This window comes from Nomascus leucogenys, chromosome 12 (assembly GCF_006542625.1).
Source record: "Nomascus leucogenys isolate Asia chromosome 12, Asia_NLE_v1, whole genome shotgun sequence".
NCBI classification, from domain to species: Eukaryota; Metazoa; Chordata; class Mammalia; order Primates; family Hylobatidae; genus Nomascus; species Nomascus leucogenys.
The window spans coordinates 2333562-2352487 of record NC_044392.1 but is presented as its reverse complement, the minus strand read 5'-3'; the positions used below and the strand labels follow the sequence as shown (position 1 = coordinate 2352487).

Sequence of the window (18926 nt, the reverse complement as noted above, 5' to 3'; positions counted from 1 at the left end):
AGAGGAATGAGACCACCATAACGGACTTGGACCAAACAAGACTCACTCCTGGAAATGGGCTGGGGTCAGCCTTCTTTGGGTCACTTGGAGAAGGGGGCCACCTGAACAAAATCAGGGCTCTGCCCATAAGAAAAAGTCAAGAAATTGCTGTTGCATGAGCAACGAACTATTTTTCTGCCAATGATGGAGATTCTGGGCCAGATGAGGGTGTGATAGAGAAAGTGTTAACAATAGAGAAGTAAACTGAGAGCTTTTTCATAAACTGTACCTCAATGAAGTTTAACACCAATGAACATATTTCTGGAGGAGGCAGAAACTGGTAGCCACCCTCTATGGCTCATTTCTCACACCCCCGTATCCAACCATCACCAAATGTCACCGTGTCTGTACTTGCAATACCCTAGTCTTCTCTCCTTACCCACTGCTGGGGCCCCAGTTTGGGTCTCGCCTCCTGCAGGCACTATGACAACAGCACCTTAGAGGTGCCCAGTCTTTCCTTCCTCCTGCAACCCATGGCGTTGATGCGGTTATTCAGCTACACACCTTTACTGTGTGCTGAGTGCTCTGCATGCGCAGACACATTGGAAAAGTTCCCTGTCTTCTTCACCTTGCAGATGATATAATTATTATCTCCGAGACTTCCTGAAACCCAATCGGACCAGGTCATTCCCTTGCCTGAAAGCCCCATGCCTTCAAGAAATTCTTTACCATGACCCACAATGCCCTCCAGCCCACCCAGGCTCCTTCTCCACCCCACCCCCCAACAGTACAGAATTACTCGAACTTCCTTCACTGCGCCCTCCCCTTTCACGCCTCTATGCTTTTGGACAGGCTGTCTCCTTTGCCTAGAAATCCCTTATCCCTCTCCATCTGGCACACAAGACAAGTTCTCCCATTACTTTTTCTCCCTCTCTCCTGCTCCACCCCTCACCCCCTTACACACACACCACACACACACACACACACACACAAATACAACACTCCAGAACTGTTTGCCAATGGAGGCAGCCTCCCGGGCCAGATGTTAGCCAGGGCTTTCCAAACTTCTCCCCAAGCACTCCTTAAGAAAGTGAAGAGGAAATGGGACCCCAGGGCTTAGGAGTGTGAGGGCCTCGAACTTGCTCTAAGCAAGCAGGGCATTTCAAGAGTTTTATCTTTATATTTTATGCAGAAGTTGTATTCCAAACATACTCTTGTTCGTTTTAATACAAAATATGATTTTTTTCTACATCTTCAAATCGATGATCCAGAAGGATGCTCCTTGTTTATCTGTTGTGCTCTCAAATTAGCAGCTCCGCCTCGCCGCGGGGACCCTAAGCGAGACCTGGATGCAGTTCCAAGTACACCCCCCGAAGGAACAGCGGGGCTTCGCTTCCCCGGGAGCTGGAGGATGGTGGGGGCGGGGCGGGGCGGGGCGGGGGGGGGGTGTCAACCGGCTGGTGGCCCCGCCCCGCCCCCGCCCGCTGCGGGGGCGGAGTTGCTTGGGTCCCGCCCACGGGGGCGGGGAGGCAGCCGCGGCCACCGGCAGCTCCGATTCGGCTGGTTCCGGGTTGAGAGGCTGCGCTGGACCGAAGCGGTGGCTGCTAAGCCCGCGGGGGTAAGGGGTCGCGCTGGGCCAGGGTTTGGGGCCGGGATCCGGCAGCGGAGCGGGCCGGCACCCCTCCTCTTCTCTGCCGGTCACAGCCAATGTACGGCTCGGCCTGGCTGCCCCCTCCCTCAGGATTCCCCATCCCCAGCTTCTCGCCCTCCCCGCACCGCCCCCACCCCGGGATTTCGACCCCCTCAAGGGCTCCACCCCGCTCCGGGATCCCCTTCTCCCAGCTCCTATCCCTTAGGACTGCCCCGCCCCCTAGAACCTCCCCGCCAGGATCTCCGTCCCTCAGCCGCTCACAGCCTCCTCCCAGCGCCCATCGCCTTGAGCTTCCCACTACCTCTAGACCGCCCTCCCGGGCTGGCGTCCCAGGGAGTCTCAGCCGCGCACCCCTTCCTCGCGTTACCCTCCTTCCGGACACCACCCCCTCCCTTCTCCGGTAGCTCCTACCCCTGCCTGTGCGGGCCTCGTCCCCGCGCCCAGCCCTCGGTGCTGCCTCCGACAGCGCCGCGCTCTCTCAGCCGCCCCCCTGCCCCTCGGGCCCCCCTCTCTGCTGCCCCCGGCGCCATGGCGTGCAGCCTCAAGGACGAGCTGCTGTGCTCCATCTGCCTGAGCATCTACCAGGACCCGGTGAGCCTGGGCTGCGAGCACTACTTCTGCCGCCGCTGCATCACCGAGCACTGGGTGCGGCAGGAGGCGCAGGGCGCCCGCGACTGCCCGGAGTGCCGGCGCACGTTCGCCGAGCCCGCGCTGGCGCCCAGCCTCAAGCTGGCCAACATCGTGGAGCGCTACAGCGCCTTCCCGCTGGACGCCATCCTCAACGCGCGCCGCGCCGCGCGACCCTGCCAGGCGCACGACAAGGTCAAGCTCTTCTGCCTCACGGACCGCGCGCTGCTCTGCTTCTTCTGCGACGAGCCTGCGCTGCACGAGCAGCATCAGGTCACTGGCATCGACGACGCCTTCGAGGAGCTGCAGGTGCGCTGCCGGGCCGGCCTGGGGCAGGGGCGGGGCCGGGCTGGAGGTGGGGCCGGGCCGGGGGTGGGGTCAGGGCTGGACCGCGGGCCGGACCCAGTCAGAATGGTCCCGGGGCGGGGCCGCCGGCAGGGTCAGGGCCCTATCAGGAGTAACGCGGGGCAGGGAGGGGCGGGGCCGTGGGGGCGGGACCTTGGGCAGTCCGGACCCGGCGGGATCTCAGACAGACCTGGAGTACGGGCTGGTCCGCGGTTAGGGAGAAGCCGGGGATGCGGTTGGGACGGCGGAAACAAGTGAGATCAGAACTGGACCAGATACTGGGCTGGGGCAGGGTTGCGGACGAAGCGGAATCAGAGTTGGGCAAAGGCAGGGCCACTGTCAGACTGAGGGCGAGGCCGCCAGGATGGGTCTGTATTAAACCGGGTAGCTGAGCTCTGGCAGGCTGGGGGTTCTGTGGGGGCGGAGACTGGATCAGATGTGCATCAGGACTAAGGGGAGTACGGGGGCTAGAATGTGCTGGACAGGTAAGGGTGAAACCTAATAGAGGGGTATAAGTTAGGGTGCCAAACTGCTGAGAGGGCAGGTTTGAGTGCCGAGGGTTAGGCCAAGGTGTATGAGGGGTTAAGACTGAGATCAGGTCCAGATATTCTACAACAAGTTTAGGTTTAAGCCAGAGTAGAGGCCAGGTTGAGTGGGGCCAGGACTTAAAGGTAAAGATTTGGAGAATAAGGCCCAGATGTAAGGTGATTCAAGAAGGGAGGGGCTAGACCTCTAGGAGTCTCTAGGGGTTTTTGATGACCTCTTCGGCTCTGTCCCCCACAACAGGACTTTTGAAGACTAAGTGAAAAGGTACATGCAGAGTGACCTGAAGTATAGTTGGCACAGAACTCTAATCGGTCTCCCTTAAGACTTCCTGTCTTCACTGACAAACTCCTACTCAACTTTTAAGGCCTTGCTCAAATGTCCTCTCTATGAAGCCTTCTCCAAGCTCCACTGGTCAAAAAAAAAAGCACTAGAACTGCATTTCCCCAAATGCTGTCTATTAATAAGTATGGGACATGTAGTATATTTTTTATACCCACCCCCTTGGAGAATTTTCAGTGTGCATTTGCATATTAAAAGCTTAGAGAAATCTTGTTGCAAATAAATCTATTTTACTGTGTTTAATAAAATGGTTCCCAAGCTTATTTGGGCCTGGAATCCTTTTTTCAAGCTAAGTCACTTAAATCCAGCAGTCCCATGTTCCTGGCTTTGGGATACTAGTCAAGCACGTAGTTCTCTAAGGCCATAGACAGAATCTTATTTCTCCTATCTATGGCCCCAAGGCCTGGTGCAAGGCCTGGCCCACAGTACACACCAGTATAAGGCTGAATGAATGAATGAAAGAATGACCAACCCTGGCCTAAGCTGGACCAGACTGTGGAGTGTTTGGAAGCAGAAGGTCTTTGCCTCAAACATTTTATGAAAATGGAGTGGGCTAACTTGGGAGGTAATGAGCTCTCTGGCCTCGAGATACTCAAACAGAAACTAAATAACTACTTTCCCCTGTATTGTAGGGGCTCCCAACCCCTCCACACACTAGTCTTTGAGTAGGCCTGCACCCAGCAGATGCCCATGGGCCTCAGGAGAAATGGCCCCTGTTCACCATCGCCCCTTCCCTGTCCCTTTTATCTCGAAACTACAACTGACTCCCTTCCAGTCTAGCTGTCTGAGGATGAAGGCCCCATCAGAGGGTGAGCAAGGGCCTGGGCCTCTGCAAGCCTGCACAAGGCTTGGCCCTCCACCCCCAGAGCCGTCGTGCTAGGTGCTGCTGCTGTCCCTCTCCCCATCTATGGAGTCACATAAGCAGGAAGGGTTTGAAGGGACTCTGTCTGAAACCATCTGTCCAACCTCTTCATCATGTAGGGGTGGAAAGTGAGGCCTGGAGAAGTGATGTGACTTGCCCAAGGCCACACTTCCAGACAGTGAGAGAGCCAGGGCTATAGGGCACAGCCTGACCCAGATCCCTCTTCTCTGATCTCTCCCCTCCTTGTCTGACCTTCTAGCCTCTGCGTCAGAGCCTTGGTTCTCCTGTCTGCAAACCAGGAAATCCAAATTACTGTATGTTGGGCTTCTGTACTCTATCCCATGACCTGGGGGACACAGGAGAAATTGAACATGTATTACCTACAAATATTATTGAAATGCTTCATTATTGGGTGAAAAGTAAAACAGGATTGCCACTTGCTTACTCTCTAGCGCACTGTCCTGGGGTTGGACACACTTGGGTTCCCAACCTGCTGTGGGCACTGTGTGCACCTTGGTGAGTCACTTCATGTAAACGTTGATGCCCTGTCTGTACAATGGGGTGGGGATGCTTCCTTCCTACCAGGACTTTTGTGAGACTGACCTGGGATTAACCTGCTATTTGAGGTTCGAAGGCACACAGTACGGGCTGGAATAACATACAGCCCACCTTTTCTGTTTCTGCCTGTGAGAGCTCATGTGCCCAGCTGAGTGAATGCCCAGACTCTCCTCTCTGGCCCGAGAAGGAGGCCTTGCTTTATAGTATGTCCTCTGGGCCTGGCAATTTGGTGGCAGAGAAATCTGCCTCCCATCCAGAGAGGATGCGCTGCTGGGCGAGATTCAAGGCACCCTCCACCCCACCTGCCTCTCCCTCCACATGGGGAAGGCAAGGCTTATTGGCTATTTATGCAGCAGAAATAAGGCTGAACCCACCCTCACATCCCCTTCTCTCCCAGCAGCTGATGGAGCTGGGGCCCTTCTCCTGCAGAATTACAGACACAGAGCCATGCAGATCATCTGGTGCCACATCCACTTGACAGATGGGGAAACAGGAGAGGGAGAAGGAGGAAGGGGATGTGCCCAAGGCCTGGAAGCCAGAGGACGCTGGGCCTATACTCACCTGGAGTCTCCCAACACCCTACCTAGCAGTTGGCCTGGAGCTTTTACACTTATTATAAATCCTTGAGGCATCAGAGCAGAGAAATTAAGAGCCCTGCTTTGTACTCAGGTAATCTCAATCCTGGCTCTACCATTTACTGTGTGACTTCGGGAAGATTAGTTACCATCTCTGAGCCTCGGGTCCTTCATGGACAGCATGGAAGTAATTATATTAGGATTAAACAAGATGATGTTTATAAAAACTTAGTACTGCACTCGGCACCTAACTGCACTCAATAAATGACAGCTATAGTAGGTTACATCGTGCTCGGCACTACCGACATTTGGGGCTAGATAACTGTTGTGCAGGGCCATCTTGTGTGTTATAGGAAGTCTGGCAGCATCCCTGGCCTCTACCCACTAGATGCCAGTAGCAAACTCCACCCACCCCCCAAGTTGTGACAATCAAAACCATCTCCAAGCATTAACACATGTCTCCTAGAGTCAAAATCACCTCTAGTTGAGAAACCTGACCTAAAGAAGTCCTACTCAACTTTAAAACTTCAGGTCAAATATCACCTCCTCTGTGAAGCCTTCCCTGACCTATTAAGCACAATTGCTTTGTACTCCAGATTCCATCACAGGGGTCAGATCCTGACATGCTGTGTGTCCTTGGTCACATCACTTTTCTTCTCTAAGGCTCCTTCTCTAAGGTTCATCTATAACACGAGGATATGACATTCCAGGGAAGGGTGTTGTGAGGGTTAGGGATCCTTTATCAGAAGTGCCTAGTACTGTGCCTGGCACAGTGGGCACCCAAAACTCTTTTTAAATATCTTTATTCTGATTATAAAATTAACATAAGAAGCAGAGCTGTATAATGTAAAATTTAAAGTCTCCCCCCATAATCATACCCCATGAAACATGGCAGAAGCTACTATATAGTTCTAAGGATTTTTATGTAACTGTGGGTGTGCATGTGCATGTGTGTGCATGTGTGTGTGTGCGTGTGTGCTGTGTGTGTGCATGTGTGTGCATGTGTGTGTGCGTACGTGTGTGCATGTGTGTGTGTGCGTACATGTGTGCGTGTGTGTGTGTGCGTGTGTGTGTGTGCATGTGTATGTGTGTTGGTGTCTTCCTCCCCACCTCCCCTGCTGAGCACCTGGACCACTGAGCAAAGTGGAGGGACGGAGCCCATTCCCAGAGCTCAGGGCTTCTCAGCCAATACTCACTGAGCCCGGTCTGAATGCCTGGGACTGCACTGAGAGCTTTTCTTGCATTACCTCATTTAATCTTCATAGCACCCTGTGGGATGGTACTGTTATCTATTTCTTTTACTGATGAAGAAACAGACTCAGAGGAATTAAGTGACTCATTTGGTCACCCAGCTGGTAAATGGCAGGCCTAGCATTTGAAGCCAGTCTGACTAGGCCACATATCGTCCCTTAGCTACCTCTGAGGGCTGGGTAATTGTCTCCCAGCCACCCTGCCTGTCCTGTATTGACAGGGCTAGGCCATCTGTGCCAGCTGATGCCCCAAGGGCAGGTGGTTGGGACGTCATCTTGGTCAGAGCAGGCGTGGCATCCGGCTCTCTGGCCATCTCAGGTTCCTAACCCCCAGAGAAGGGATCCGATTCAGTCTCAGCCGCCCCCTCCAGGCCTCATGTGACCATTGGAGCCCTTCCCAAGGCTTCCTTCATGCCAGAGAAGACAGCAGTGGATCAGCCTCGGACACAAGCCCTGGCAGCCGGGGTATGGTGATCCAGTGACACCAAGGCAGCCACCCAAGGAGGGAGCGGGGCTGGGGGCCAGGTTCAAATCCCAGCTCTGGTTTCTTCCAGGAGAGGGGGTGACACCCTCTTACCCAATCTGAGAAATGGAAGTAAAAACTAGCCCTCCTGCTTTATGTATAAAGAGAGAGAATGAGTTGCTAAATATCCAAAGAAATGAGAGATTCAGAGGCACTTTATTTTGTAGCATAGACAGGAAGGCAGCTGGGTTGTCTGTGTTGTGGGGAAGTGGCTCTGCTGTTACTTTTCCAAGGAGAGGGCAGGATTTCTATGCCAACAGCAGCCTCTGTGAGGGCAAAGCTGGCTGTGGGTCAAACTCAGAGCTGGCCGCTGGCATCTCCACATCCCTCCGCACAGGTGTCTGGGCAGCCAGGATACCTTGGCTGAGCACGGGCCACAGTGTAGAAACTTAGGGCCGACATTGGGGACCCCAAGATGTTTATTTTATAGAAAGAAAAGAGACCTGGTAGGGACTAACAATGATGAAACAACGACTCTAAAAAGTTATAGCCCAAGTTTTGGGGACACTAAGTTATGGGGGACTTACTGTGTGCCAGCTGCTGTGTTATGGGCATTTGATCCTCACAAGGATTTTTTCGTTCCCTACTCCCTGAGTGGGACTGAGATCAGTACCATGTCACAGATGAAGAAAACGAGGCTGAGAGACTCAGTAACCTTCCCAAGATCACACTTCAAGTAGGAGGAAGAGCTGAGATTCAAACTGGTCTTTCTGACTCAGAATTCACCCTCCTTCCCAACACGCCAACTGTCCCAGGGAGCACCCAGATGGGGAGGAACCTGAGAAACCATCTAGTTGACAGGCTCCCCACTTCGCAGATGGGGAGACCCCCTTGCCCAGGGTGAGATCAGAGCTCAGTTCTCCCGACTCTCAGTCCAGTGTTGTTTTCCCAGTGCCATTTACCTTCCTGATCCCCATCTCTGCTTGAACACTCAGAGTGGATGATGAGGATTTGGAGGTGAGTTCTGTCTTGGATTCAGGGATTCATTTAATAATTTCTGGGCCGGGCACAGTGGCCCACGCCTGTAATCCCAGCACTTCAGGAGGCCAAGGCAGGCGGATCACCTGAGTTTGAGATCAGCCTGGCCAACATGATGAAACCCCCGTCTCTACTAAAAATACAAAAAAAAAAATTAGCTGGCCATTCGTGGCACGCGCCTGTAATCCCAGCTACTCGGGAGGCTGAGGCATGAGAATCGCTTGAACCCGGGAGGCAGAGGTTGCAGTGAGCCGAGATCATTCCACTACACTCCAGCCTGGGTGACAGAGCAAGACTCCATCTTAAAAAAAATACATATACATACACATATACATATACATCATATGCATATACATATACGTGTGTGTGTACATATATATATAGTGTGTGTACATATATATGTACACAAACACGTAATTCCTTTAGTCAGTATCTGTGCCATGGCTACAGAGGGCCAGCCCTGTGTTGGGCCCAGGAGAGAACTATACAAGACCGGGCCCTCTGTGGTCCTGAGAGATAGGCCCATAAACTGGTAGGTTGCTGTAACTGAAGCTTGCTCTGTTGAGCTGAATCCTAAAAGATATGCTGAGTGCTTCAGGCCAGGGAGCAGAAAGAAAGATGTTATGGAGAGAGGGAATAAAAACATGCACAGCCTGGTGCAGATTGTTCCAAGGACCGGGTTCAAGGCTTTGACAGGCAGGCACGCTCTCCTTCTCTCTCTCTCCCCCAGCCTGCCTCTCATTTAATTCTAACAGTAACCCTATGAGATGGATCTCATTGCCCCATTTTATAAGTGGAGAAACTGAGGCTCAGAAACTATGCCTGGCTGGGCACAGTAGCTCACACCTGTAATTCCAGTACTTTGAGAGGTCAAGGCAGGAGGATTGCTTGAGCCCAGAAGTTCGAGACCAGTCTGGGCAACATGGCAAAACCCTATCTCTACAAAAAATACAAAAAAATTAGCCAGGCATGGTTTCATGCACCTGTAGTCCCAGCTATTTGGGAGGCTGAGGTGGAAGGATCACTTGAGCCCAGGAGGTTGAAACTGCAGTGGGCTGTGATGGTGCCACTGCACTCCAGCCAGCCTGGGCAACAGAGTGAGACCCTGTCTCAAAAAACCAAAAAGGAAAAACAGAAACTGTGCCTAAGGGCCTGGAAAGGGAGAAGGGAGAAGCAGGGGGAGGAAGAAAGGGGGAAAAAGAATATAAATGTATTTACTACCTCTGAATTGTACACTTAAAAATGGTAAAGATGATAAGTTATATACGTATATTTTACCTCAATAAATTTTTTTTAAAAAAGAGGCTGAGCACAGCGGCTTATGCTTCTAATCCCAGCTCTTGGGAGGCCAAGGCGGGAGGATCATTTGAGGCCAGAAGCTAGGAGTTCGAGACCATCCTGGGCAACACAGAGAGACCCCATCTCTACAATAAATTTTTAAAAATTATCCAGGCATGGTGCATGCCTGTGGTGCTAGATACTTGGGAGGTTGAGGCAGGAGGATTACTTGAGCCCCAGGAGTTTGAGGCTATAGTGAGCTATGATTGCACCACTGCACTTCAGCCTAGGTGACAGAGTGAGCCCTTGTCTCTAAAAAAATTTTTTTTTAATTAGGGGAAAAAAGAAAAGAAAGAAACTGTGCTTAAGGTCAGAAAACCACTATGTGTCTCTGAAGCTGAAACTTGAACTCAGGCTATCTGAGTGTGACCAGGGACAGGCATGGAGGTGAGCACACATTCAGGTGGTTCGTTGTGGCTGGAGGGGAGGGTGTGGCAGGAGGAGGTAAGAATGGAAGAGCAAGGCTTGACCAGCTCAGGAAGGGCTTTGAATGCTTGAATGTGCACACACATGCACACACACATGTACACACATACACATGCATGCACATACAAACTCACACACACACATGCATGCACCCACTGAGCTTGATCCTTAACATGCTAGGAAGCCAGAAACAGATGTGAGCAGGCAAGTGTAGCCCGGCCAGGTCTGCATGATGGACCAAGCACTCTGGAGCAGTGTGCCAGGGGAGCTGGTGGGAGACCCTAGAAGCAGGGAGTGGCCAGATGTTGCCAGAGATTGTGTGGTTCGGAAGTGCGCAAGGAGGGTTGGGGCTCGAAGATATAGAAGAACTCCGGTCTGTTGGGAGGACCAGGAGCATCCGGTTCTAGGTGTAGATGAGGGATTGGGGCTGGGGGAGGAAAGGGAGAGGCGAGTTCAAGTTTGTCACGGTCAGGTTTCTGGCATCCTCGGGTCAGAGAGGGAAAGAGACAGCAGTATCCAGGCATGGAGAAGAGGAGAGGCTTGAGCACCTACTGTGTGCAGCACCGTGCTGGGCCATGTCATCGGTGCCATCTCACTTGGCCTTCATCACAACACTGTGAAAGCTTGTGGAGGTCAGCCCTGAGCGCAAGTCATACGGTCAGGATTTGAACACAGGCTTATCTGATGAAGAGTCCCTGAAGCCAGAGCTGAGATGGCTTTCCACAGCTGCTTCGTCCCCCGGGCCAGAAGGAGGGATGGCCTCACAGCAGGAGAGATCTGGCCTTGGGAACATTTGAGCCCTGCCTCTCTGTGCCCCTCAACTCCTCTGCTGCCCTAGTCCTGGCTTCTTCATACCAATAAAGAACCCCAGAGCCTCAAAGCTGGCCTATTTGTATAACTGTGTGCTCAGGGCTGCGCAGACTCCACAGCCCCACCCTCTGAGGTGTGTCCTCCCCACTCACCTCATCCTGCCCTGCCCACCCCCGCTCCGATGGGGCCCTGTGGAATCCAACTCTCCCAAGCTGACATTCAAGGCCTCCTCCAGTGCCCACCCCTACCCTAGCTAGCTCCAACTGGCCTTTCCAGCTTGGGACTCCACCCACCTGTCACATGCCTGGCTGCAGCCATCCTCAACCACCCCCACTTCCTGCACACGTGAGGGTGGGCCCCTACCCAACCTGTTCTCCCCACCTGCAATGCCCTGGCCCATCCTGGAGACTTGAAGGAACCCTGGCCATCTATCTTCCTTTGTCCTTCCATCAGAAACAAACTCCTTCCTTGAAGCTCCCCCAGTTCTGAGTCCCAACTTTACATATAGTTACTATGATGATAATGACAACTCAGATTGATCGAGCTCACCCTGTACGTCATGTCAGGTCATGAATTAAGTCATTTCATTCCCAGAGCAAGCCTATGGAGCAGGTGCTGTTAGGCCTTAGTTAGTAGATTAGAGGCCCGGCGCCATGGCTGATGCCTGTAATCCCAGCACTTTGGGAGGCCAAGGTAGGCGGATCACTTGAGGTCAGGAGTTCAAGACCAGCCTGGCCAACATGGTGAAACCCCATCTCTACTAAAAATACAAAAATTAGCCAGGCGTGGTGGCGGGCGCCTATAATCCCAGCTACTCAGGATGCTGAGGCAGGAGTATCACTTGAACCTGGGAGGCAGAGGTTGTAGTGAGCCAAGATCGCACCACTACACCCCAGCCTGGGTTACAGAGCGAGATTCTGTCTCAAAAAAAATAAAAATAAAAATAAGACCTTACTTTACAGATTTGGAAACCAAGGTTTCCAAAGGGAGGGCGCTGTGAGCACAGCCAGGTGTTGTCAGCTGTACTGGATCCTAGCAGGCCCTCCATGTTTATCCTGTTCTTCTTTGTATTTTACCTATTCAAGTTTCTTCCTCCTCGACTAACTGCAGATTCTTCAAGGACCATGTATAGGCCCACCCCTGGAGCGGCCAGCACAAAGCCTGACACTCACTGGGTACTCAGAAATTTTTGCTGCATTGATTTGCATGGGAGGTAGGGAGGCCAAGAGATTCTGAACATGGATTTTCGGAGCCACTGAGACCCTCCCCTCTGCCTCTTACTAGCTGTGTGAACTTAGGCAAGCTGCCTAACCTCACTTAGCCTCAGTTTCCCCCTCTGTGAGATGGACGCCATAAAGACACTACTAGCCTTGTGGATTGTTGTGAGAATTAGGTGACAAGATGCCTGTGAAATTCAAACCCAAACCACACCCGCCTCCGGCCCCTCTGGTTCTGGGTCTCTGCCTTTACGTGTCCTTCCTCAGGGTTAAGCTGTATCACTTGGGAGTTTATCAGGCTCCAGTTTCCTGTGTGACCTCTCTGCTGGAGTAAAATTTCCAGTTTGTTCTCCTCTGTCAAGCTGTGTGGCCGTGGGCCAGTCGGTCCCTTCCCTTGGGCCTGTGTTTCCTGTCCTGGCAATCCAAGGGGTTGGACCAGATGGTCCCTGCAGCCTCTTCCTGCTCTGGCCATCTGAGAAGGGAAGGAGGGGCCAACTGGACACAGTGAGGGATGAAGACACAAAGAAGTGACTGGGAAGCCGCATACGGGACACAGTGACTGCTTTGTCTCCTGAGCACCCAGGGTGTGCCCGGCTCTGTGCCCTGTGAGGCCGAACACTTCTTACCATTGTCTCATTTTACCTTCCCAACCCTAGGAGATATGATTATCCCCATTTTTCAGACAAGGCACTGGGGCACAGAGAGGTTAGGTGACATCCTAGGGTCACACAGCCCGATGGGTGGTAGAGCCAGTCTTCTAACCAAGGTAGAGCCAGTCTTCTAACTAATCTCCAACGTGCTGGACAGGGAGGGGTGACACAGCTCAGGCAGCCTTCTAAGTCCTACCTTCTGGACTCTAGGGTTTGGTTTTCCCAAGTTAGCTGTTCCTTTGGGCTCTGCACCAAGCCCACCCAGGGAACTCTGCCTGCTGGGGGCCTTCTCTCCCCTCCCACCCTTTCAGAGGTGAACTCTGACCCAGCCTAGCCTCATCCCTGGGCAGGGACATCCTGAAGACTCAGCAAGGCCAGGGGTGTGTGGCCCTGTCCCAGATACTGAGATTGTGAAAATCTCCCCTTTCCACAGTCCTTGCCCTCAAGAGCCCACAATCTAGTAGGGGAGTTTTTTTTTTTTTTTTAAAGATGGGGTCTCGCTCTGTCACCCAAGCTGGAATGTACAATCTAGTAGGGAAGATTTTTTTTTTTAAAGAGACTGGACTGTGTCACCCAGGCTGGAGTGCAGTGACACGATCTTGGCTCACTGCAACCTCCTGGGTTAAAGCAATTCTCGCGCCTCAGCCTCCCAAGTAGCTAGGATTACAGGCACCCGCCACCATGCCCAGCTAATTTTTGTATTTTTAGTAGAGATGGGGTTTTGCCATGTTGGCCAGGCTGGTTTTGAACTTCTGACCTCAGGTGATGCACCTGCCTCAGCCTCCCAAAGGGTTTGGATTACAGGTGTGAGCCACTGCGCCCGGCCTAGTAGGGGAGATTGACAGGTAACCTTGCAATTAAAATGCAGTGTGTGCCATCTGGGTACAAGTGTGGGACACTGTGCATGCAGAGTTTGAGACATGGACTCCCAGGGGAGGTGACATTTGATCTGAGTCTTGAGAGATGTGTAAAGGCCTGGAGAGCTCTGCGAGCGGCTCAGTGTGCCTGGAGCACTACTGTCCACTAGAACTCTCTGGGAGAACAGGCAGTTCTGTGTCTGCACTGTGTGATACAGCAGCCCAGGTGGCTGGCAAGCACTTGAAATGTGGCCAGTGCAACCGAGGAGCTGAGTTTTCCATTTTATTTCATTTTAATTAATTGCAATTTAAATAGCCACGTGTGTCGTATTGAACAGCACACGTCTGGACCAAGAGCTAGGACTGGAGAAAAAAAGGTTGGGGCCAGCAGTGAAGAGCCTTGAATGTCGCCCTAAGGCTTTGTGCCTTTCTTCTCAGACAGTGTGGAACTCTGCGGACTGGCACAATGGGGAGAGTGAGAAGGGGACGCATTTATAGATCTGCCCTTTAGAACAATCACTGCAGCTGCTGTGCAGGGTACTTGGAGCAGCAGGAGCGCTAGAGGCAGGGAGGAGCCTGGGGCCACAGCCCAGAAAAGAAGTGATGAAAACCGAACCAGAGGCAGCACGAAAAGGGAGGAGAGAACAAATTCCAGACCAAACCTGGGACTAGATTGGTTTGGAGGCAGTAGGAATCAAGGATGACTCTCACTCCGAGGTTTCTGGCTGGGATGGAGTTGGGGGAGGGGTGCCCTTCACTGAGATGGGGAATATGGGGAGAGGAGCAAGTTGGGGATCTCCGAACACGATCGCAGCATTCCCTGTAAGTGTCTGTGTCCCTGACTGTCACCCCAACACATGCACACCTCGTGGCATCATGTTGAGGACTCACCCCTCATCTCTCCCCATCCCTGACCAGCACCATGTGAGGCCCAAGGTCTCACCACACGTTTGTGGAATGGGCAAATGAGTGTTCCGATTCTCCCAGGATCCAGGAGGAAGGAGCAACCCGCCGTCCTTATTCCCTGACTCCAGAATCAGGGAGGAAACGTCCAGGTTTCTCGAGCGCCCTGGGCAATGTGAGGAGCGCAGACTCCAAGGCAATTTCTCAGAAATCCCGAAGAGCTGCCTGGGTGCTGGGTCTTCTGTGGACCCATGGGGACCACCAGGGGGAGAACTGTAGCACTCAGCCCATCTCCTCAACATCTGCCTCTCAGCCACTGTGTCCCAGGTCGGATAGCCCAAGGCTGGCAGAGGCACCTGAGGAGCGGTCTTTCTACTCTCTTAGGCAAACGAGATTCCTCTGCCCCGAGGACTGTGTCCGCTCAAGCTGCACACGAATGCTAGGAATGACTTTCAGCTCTTAGTAACAGAGCCCTGGCTGAAGTAGCTGCAGTCAGATGGGGTGCGTTTCTCTCTCATGTGAGACAAGGCTCTAGGAAAGGACTCCGGGTGGGGTGTGCTGCAGCAGGTCGCACTGGCTCCTGAGAGCTGATTGTGCGTATCTCATCCCAGTGCCAAGTCAACTACTACTTCACACGGATAGCTTGAAATCCACTGAGCGGGAACATTTATGCCATGGAAATTGGCACTGTTGGGGCTTTAAAAAAAAAAAAAGTTAGGCCAGGCGCGGTGGCTCACGCTTGTAATCCCAGCACTTTGGGAGGCCGAGGCAGGCGGATCACGAGGTCAGGAGATCGAGACCATGGTGAAACCCCGTCTCTACTAAAAATACAAAAAATTAGCCGGGCGTGGTGGCGGGCGCCTGTAGTCCCAGCTACTCGGAGAGGCTGAGGCAGGAGAATGGCGTGAACCTGGGAGGCGGAGCTTGCAGTGAGCTGAGATCGCGCCATTGCACTCCAGCCTGGGTGACAGAGCAAGACTCCGTCTCAAAAAAAAAAAAAAAAAAAAAAAAAAGTTTTTCTCTGACAGCCAGCTTCCTAGCATGTCACTGAGTAAACCAATGGTGTGGCAGCCCCACAGTCATCAGGAACTCAGGCTCCTTCTTCCTTCTACTCTTCTGGTTTCAGCTTGTGACTTTGGTCTTTACAGTTGCCTCATGGCCTGAGATGGCTGCCAGAGTTCCAACCATTGCATCAGCATGGGCTCTCAAAACAAGCAGCTTGTATTTTTCTATCTTACCTCCATTTTCATGGCTGGCTCCTCCTCATCCTTCTGCTGTCACCTCCTCAGAGAAGCCTTCCCTGGCCACCCTACCTAAAGTCCCCTCCATCTCACACTGCTTTATTTTCTCTGCAGGACACACCATATTGGTAACCTCACTCCTTTATTATTTTCCTTGTTTGTTATCTGTCTTCCCCACCAGACTAGTCCCTATGGTCAGGGACTGTGTCTGTCTTGTCCTTCACCGTAATCCCAGTGCCTCAACCGTGCCTGGTACATAATAGTTGCCCAAGAAATATTTGTTAAATGAATAATTGATAGTAATCAAAGATAATTTTGTTTCCTGCATTCTTCCATCAGCATGTCATCATGAATATTTTCCCATGTTGCTGCCTAGTCTGTAAAATTAATTGAACTAGACATTTACTGAGGCCCTCCCTAGTCTGACAAGCTGAATGAGTGGGAGGGAGGTGGATGTGAACAGGTAAGTCAGCCTTCCTGGCACTGCTCACAGCCCAGGCTGACTGGGGAACTCAGAGGCCATTTCCAGGAACTTCATTCATGCAGCAAGCGTCATTGAGTCCCATCTCAGTGCCAGGCTGTTGCTGGGTGTGAGGTATATGGAGAGGGAGCAGTAGGAGCCGCCCTGGAGGACTCATGGGCCAATACGGGGACAAAAGGAGAGACAGACAGGAGAACAACTGGCAATAATACAATGGGCTAGATTCCCAATGCCTGCAGACAGCTGGACCCTGTGCTAGGGAGTCCTCACCTCCATACCCCATTTATCACTTGACAAATAAGCACTGAGTCCCTGAGCATAAGGCAGGGAACAAGCCAGACAAGATTCCTACTACTCTCGTGAAACGCACATTCTAGTGAGGACACAAGCAATAAACACACAGTCAAATATATTCAGACAGCAGAAGGTGCAAGGAAGACCGTGAATCCAGATGCGTGACAGGGTATGAGGAGGTGCCACTGTGCGTGGGGTGGTCAGGCAAGACTCTTCAAGGAGGTGGCATCTGAGTTAAGTTAATGGTACAAAGGAGTCACCATGAGAAACTCTGAGAGTGGAGGCCACCAGCCAGAGGAAATAGCCAGGGCATAGTCTGAAGGTTGGAACGAGCTCAAGATGGTGGAGGCACAGGAAGAAGGCCACTGGCTGGATGGGAGTGATGGGGGAGGGTGTTGGAGACAGAGGTGGGATCAGAGGGTGCCCCAAACTCAGCAATCAAGATGAATAATATTTAATGCAATATTTCTTAAATCAAAATTAATGCAAAAAACCCATGATGAACAAAATTCAACATTTCAAACAAGGCTAGGATCACTAACAACGCTCTGCTGAGCCACACTGGAACCTGAGACAAAGGAAAAATCAGTGATGCTCATCATGTTTTTATGTAAAATTGTGATATCTTTTGTGTCGTGGATTTATTGTTATTCATCACGGGAGTCATCATGGTAGGAAACGTGTCACCTGGCATCAAGATCATGGTCTCCACAACCAGGCTGTCTGGGTTCCAATTCCTTCTTTACTGTTATATGCTTATCTGTATGCTGTGGGGCCAGTTTCTTGACCTCTCTGTATCTCTTTCTCCATCAGAAGATGGAGATAATAATTGTGCCTCCCTTAGGGTTACTGATAGGCCCAAGTGATTGAATACAAGCAAAGAGCTAAGAACAGTGCCCAGCCCACCATAGCCCTCGGAGAATGTTGGCAGCTAGTCTGTAGCATTGGACTGGTACAGCTTTGGTTCCTTAGAGCAGCGGTCGCCAACCTTTTTAGCACCAGGGACCAGCTTCGTGGAAGACAATTTTTCCACAAACCGTGGGGGGTGGGGGTGGGGTGATGGTTTCAGGATGATTCAAGCGCATTACATTTATTGTGCACTTTATTTCTATTATTATTTCATTGTAATATATAATGAAATAATTACACAACTCAACATGATGTAGAATCAGTGGCAGCCCTGAGCTTGTTTTTCCGCAGCTAGACAGTCCCATCTGGGGGTGAAGGAAGACAGCGAGTGATCATCAGGCATTAGATTCTCATAAGGAGCAGGCAACCTAGAACCCTCCCGTGTGCAGTTCACGCTCCTGTGAGAATCTAATGCCACCACTGATCCAGCAGCAGGTGGAGGTGAGAATCTAATGCCACCACTGATCCAGCAGCAGGTGGAGGTGAGAATCTAATGCCACCACTGATCCAGCAGGAGGTGGAGTCAGGTGGTAACGCCAGCGATGAGGAGTGGCTGTAAATACAGATGGTTTGCCCCTCCCTACCACCGTTCATCTCCTGCTGTGCGGCCAGGTTCCTAACAAGCTAGGGACTAATACCCATCTGTGGCCTGGGGGTTGGAGACCCCTGCCTTAATTCTAAGCGGGGATCCAGCGCCAAGTGTGGGGAGCCGGAGAGTGTGTATGTGGAGGTTGATTGTCACAGAAGCCTCTAGGGTGGCCAAAGAGGAGGAGGCTGTTGCAAAGATGCTGGTGAAAGATACGGACGGATTCTGGAGGTATTTAGGAGACAGACTCTACAGGACTTGCTGGTGGTTGAACTGTGACGGGAGGAAAGTGTTGGAGGTTGGGGACAGAGGCCAGGCTAACCCCCAGCGCCTGGCAGTGGTCAGGGCTGAATGCCTGGGCCAGGCGTGGCCCCCGCCCCCATCCCGGCCCTGTGTGTGTTTCAGAGGGAGCTGAAGGAGCAACTTCAGGCCCTTCAAGACAGCGAGCGGGAGCACAGTGAAGCGCTGCAGCTGCTCAAGCGACAACTGGCGGAGACCAAGGTGAGCCTGGCCGGGGCGCGGGGGTGGGGCCGGCAGAGATGAGGGCGGGGCCTCGAGGGGCGGGGCCAACTGGGGAAGAGGGGCGGGACCTCGGGTGTGCGGTGGAAACCTGGCTTCAAGGAGCCAAACCTGGAGTGAGAAGAGCAAGGTGGGGAAGAGGGTAGGGCGTCCGTGAAGTTAAATGGGGCGGGACCCACCCCATCCTGACTGGCGGCAAGGATGTGGGCTGGTCCCCTGGTTAAGGATGGGGCCATTTCTCCCTCCCCACTTTGGGTGGAAGTTGAGGCGGGTCCAGGGACCCTCGAGAAACCCCCTGCCTCCTGAAGGGCCGGGGAATGTGCTCAGTCTCTTTTTCCTCTCCCCTTATTAAAAACGCCCAACCCTGGTGTTGTGACACACACTTGTAATCCCAGTCTCTTCAGAGGCCGAGGCGAGATGACGGCTTGAGCCCAGGAGTTTGAGACCAGCCTGGCCAATAAT

The 18926-nt window shown here is 52.5% G+C and overlaps 1 protein-coding gene across 2 annotated transcripts in view; it reads left to right on the top strand.

Annotated features, from left to right (window-relative positions):
* The first annotated feature begins 1495 nt into the window (after window positions 1-1495).
* The window catches only part of TRIM62 (tripartite motif containing 62), a 36271-nt gene continuing 18840 nt past the window's right edge, over window positions 1496-18926 (top strand). Inside the window, exons 1-3 of one of the 2 annotated variants that reach the window (XM_030823356.1) lie at window positions 1539-1597; window positions 2035-2566; window positions 18351-18446. In XM_030823356.1, coding sequence (XP_030679216.1) covers window positions 2159-2566; window positions 18351-18446 — 504 coding nt within the window. In that variant the 5' untranslated portion in view covers window positions 1539-1597; window positions 2035-2158. Of the gene's footprint in view, window positions 2567-18350; window positions 18447-18926 lie in introns of both variants that reach the window. The other variant, XM_003276397.4, reaches the window with a different exon arrangement.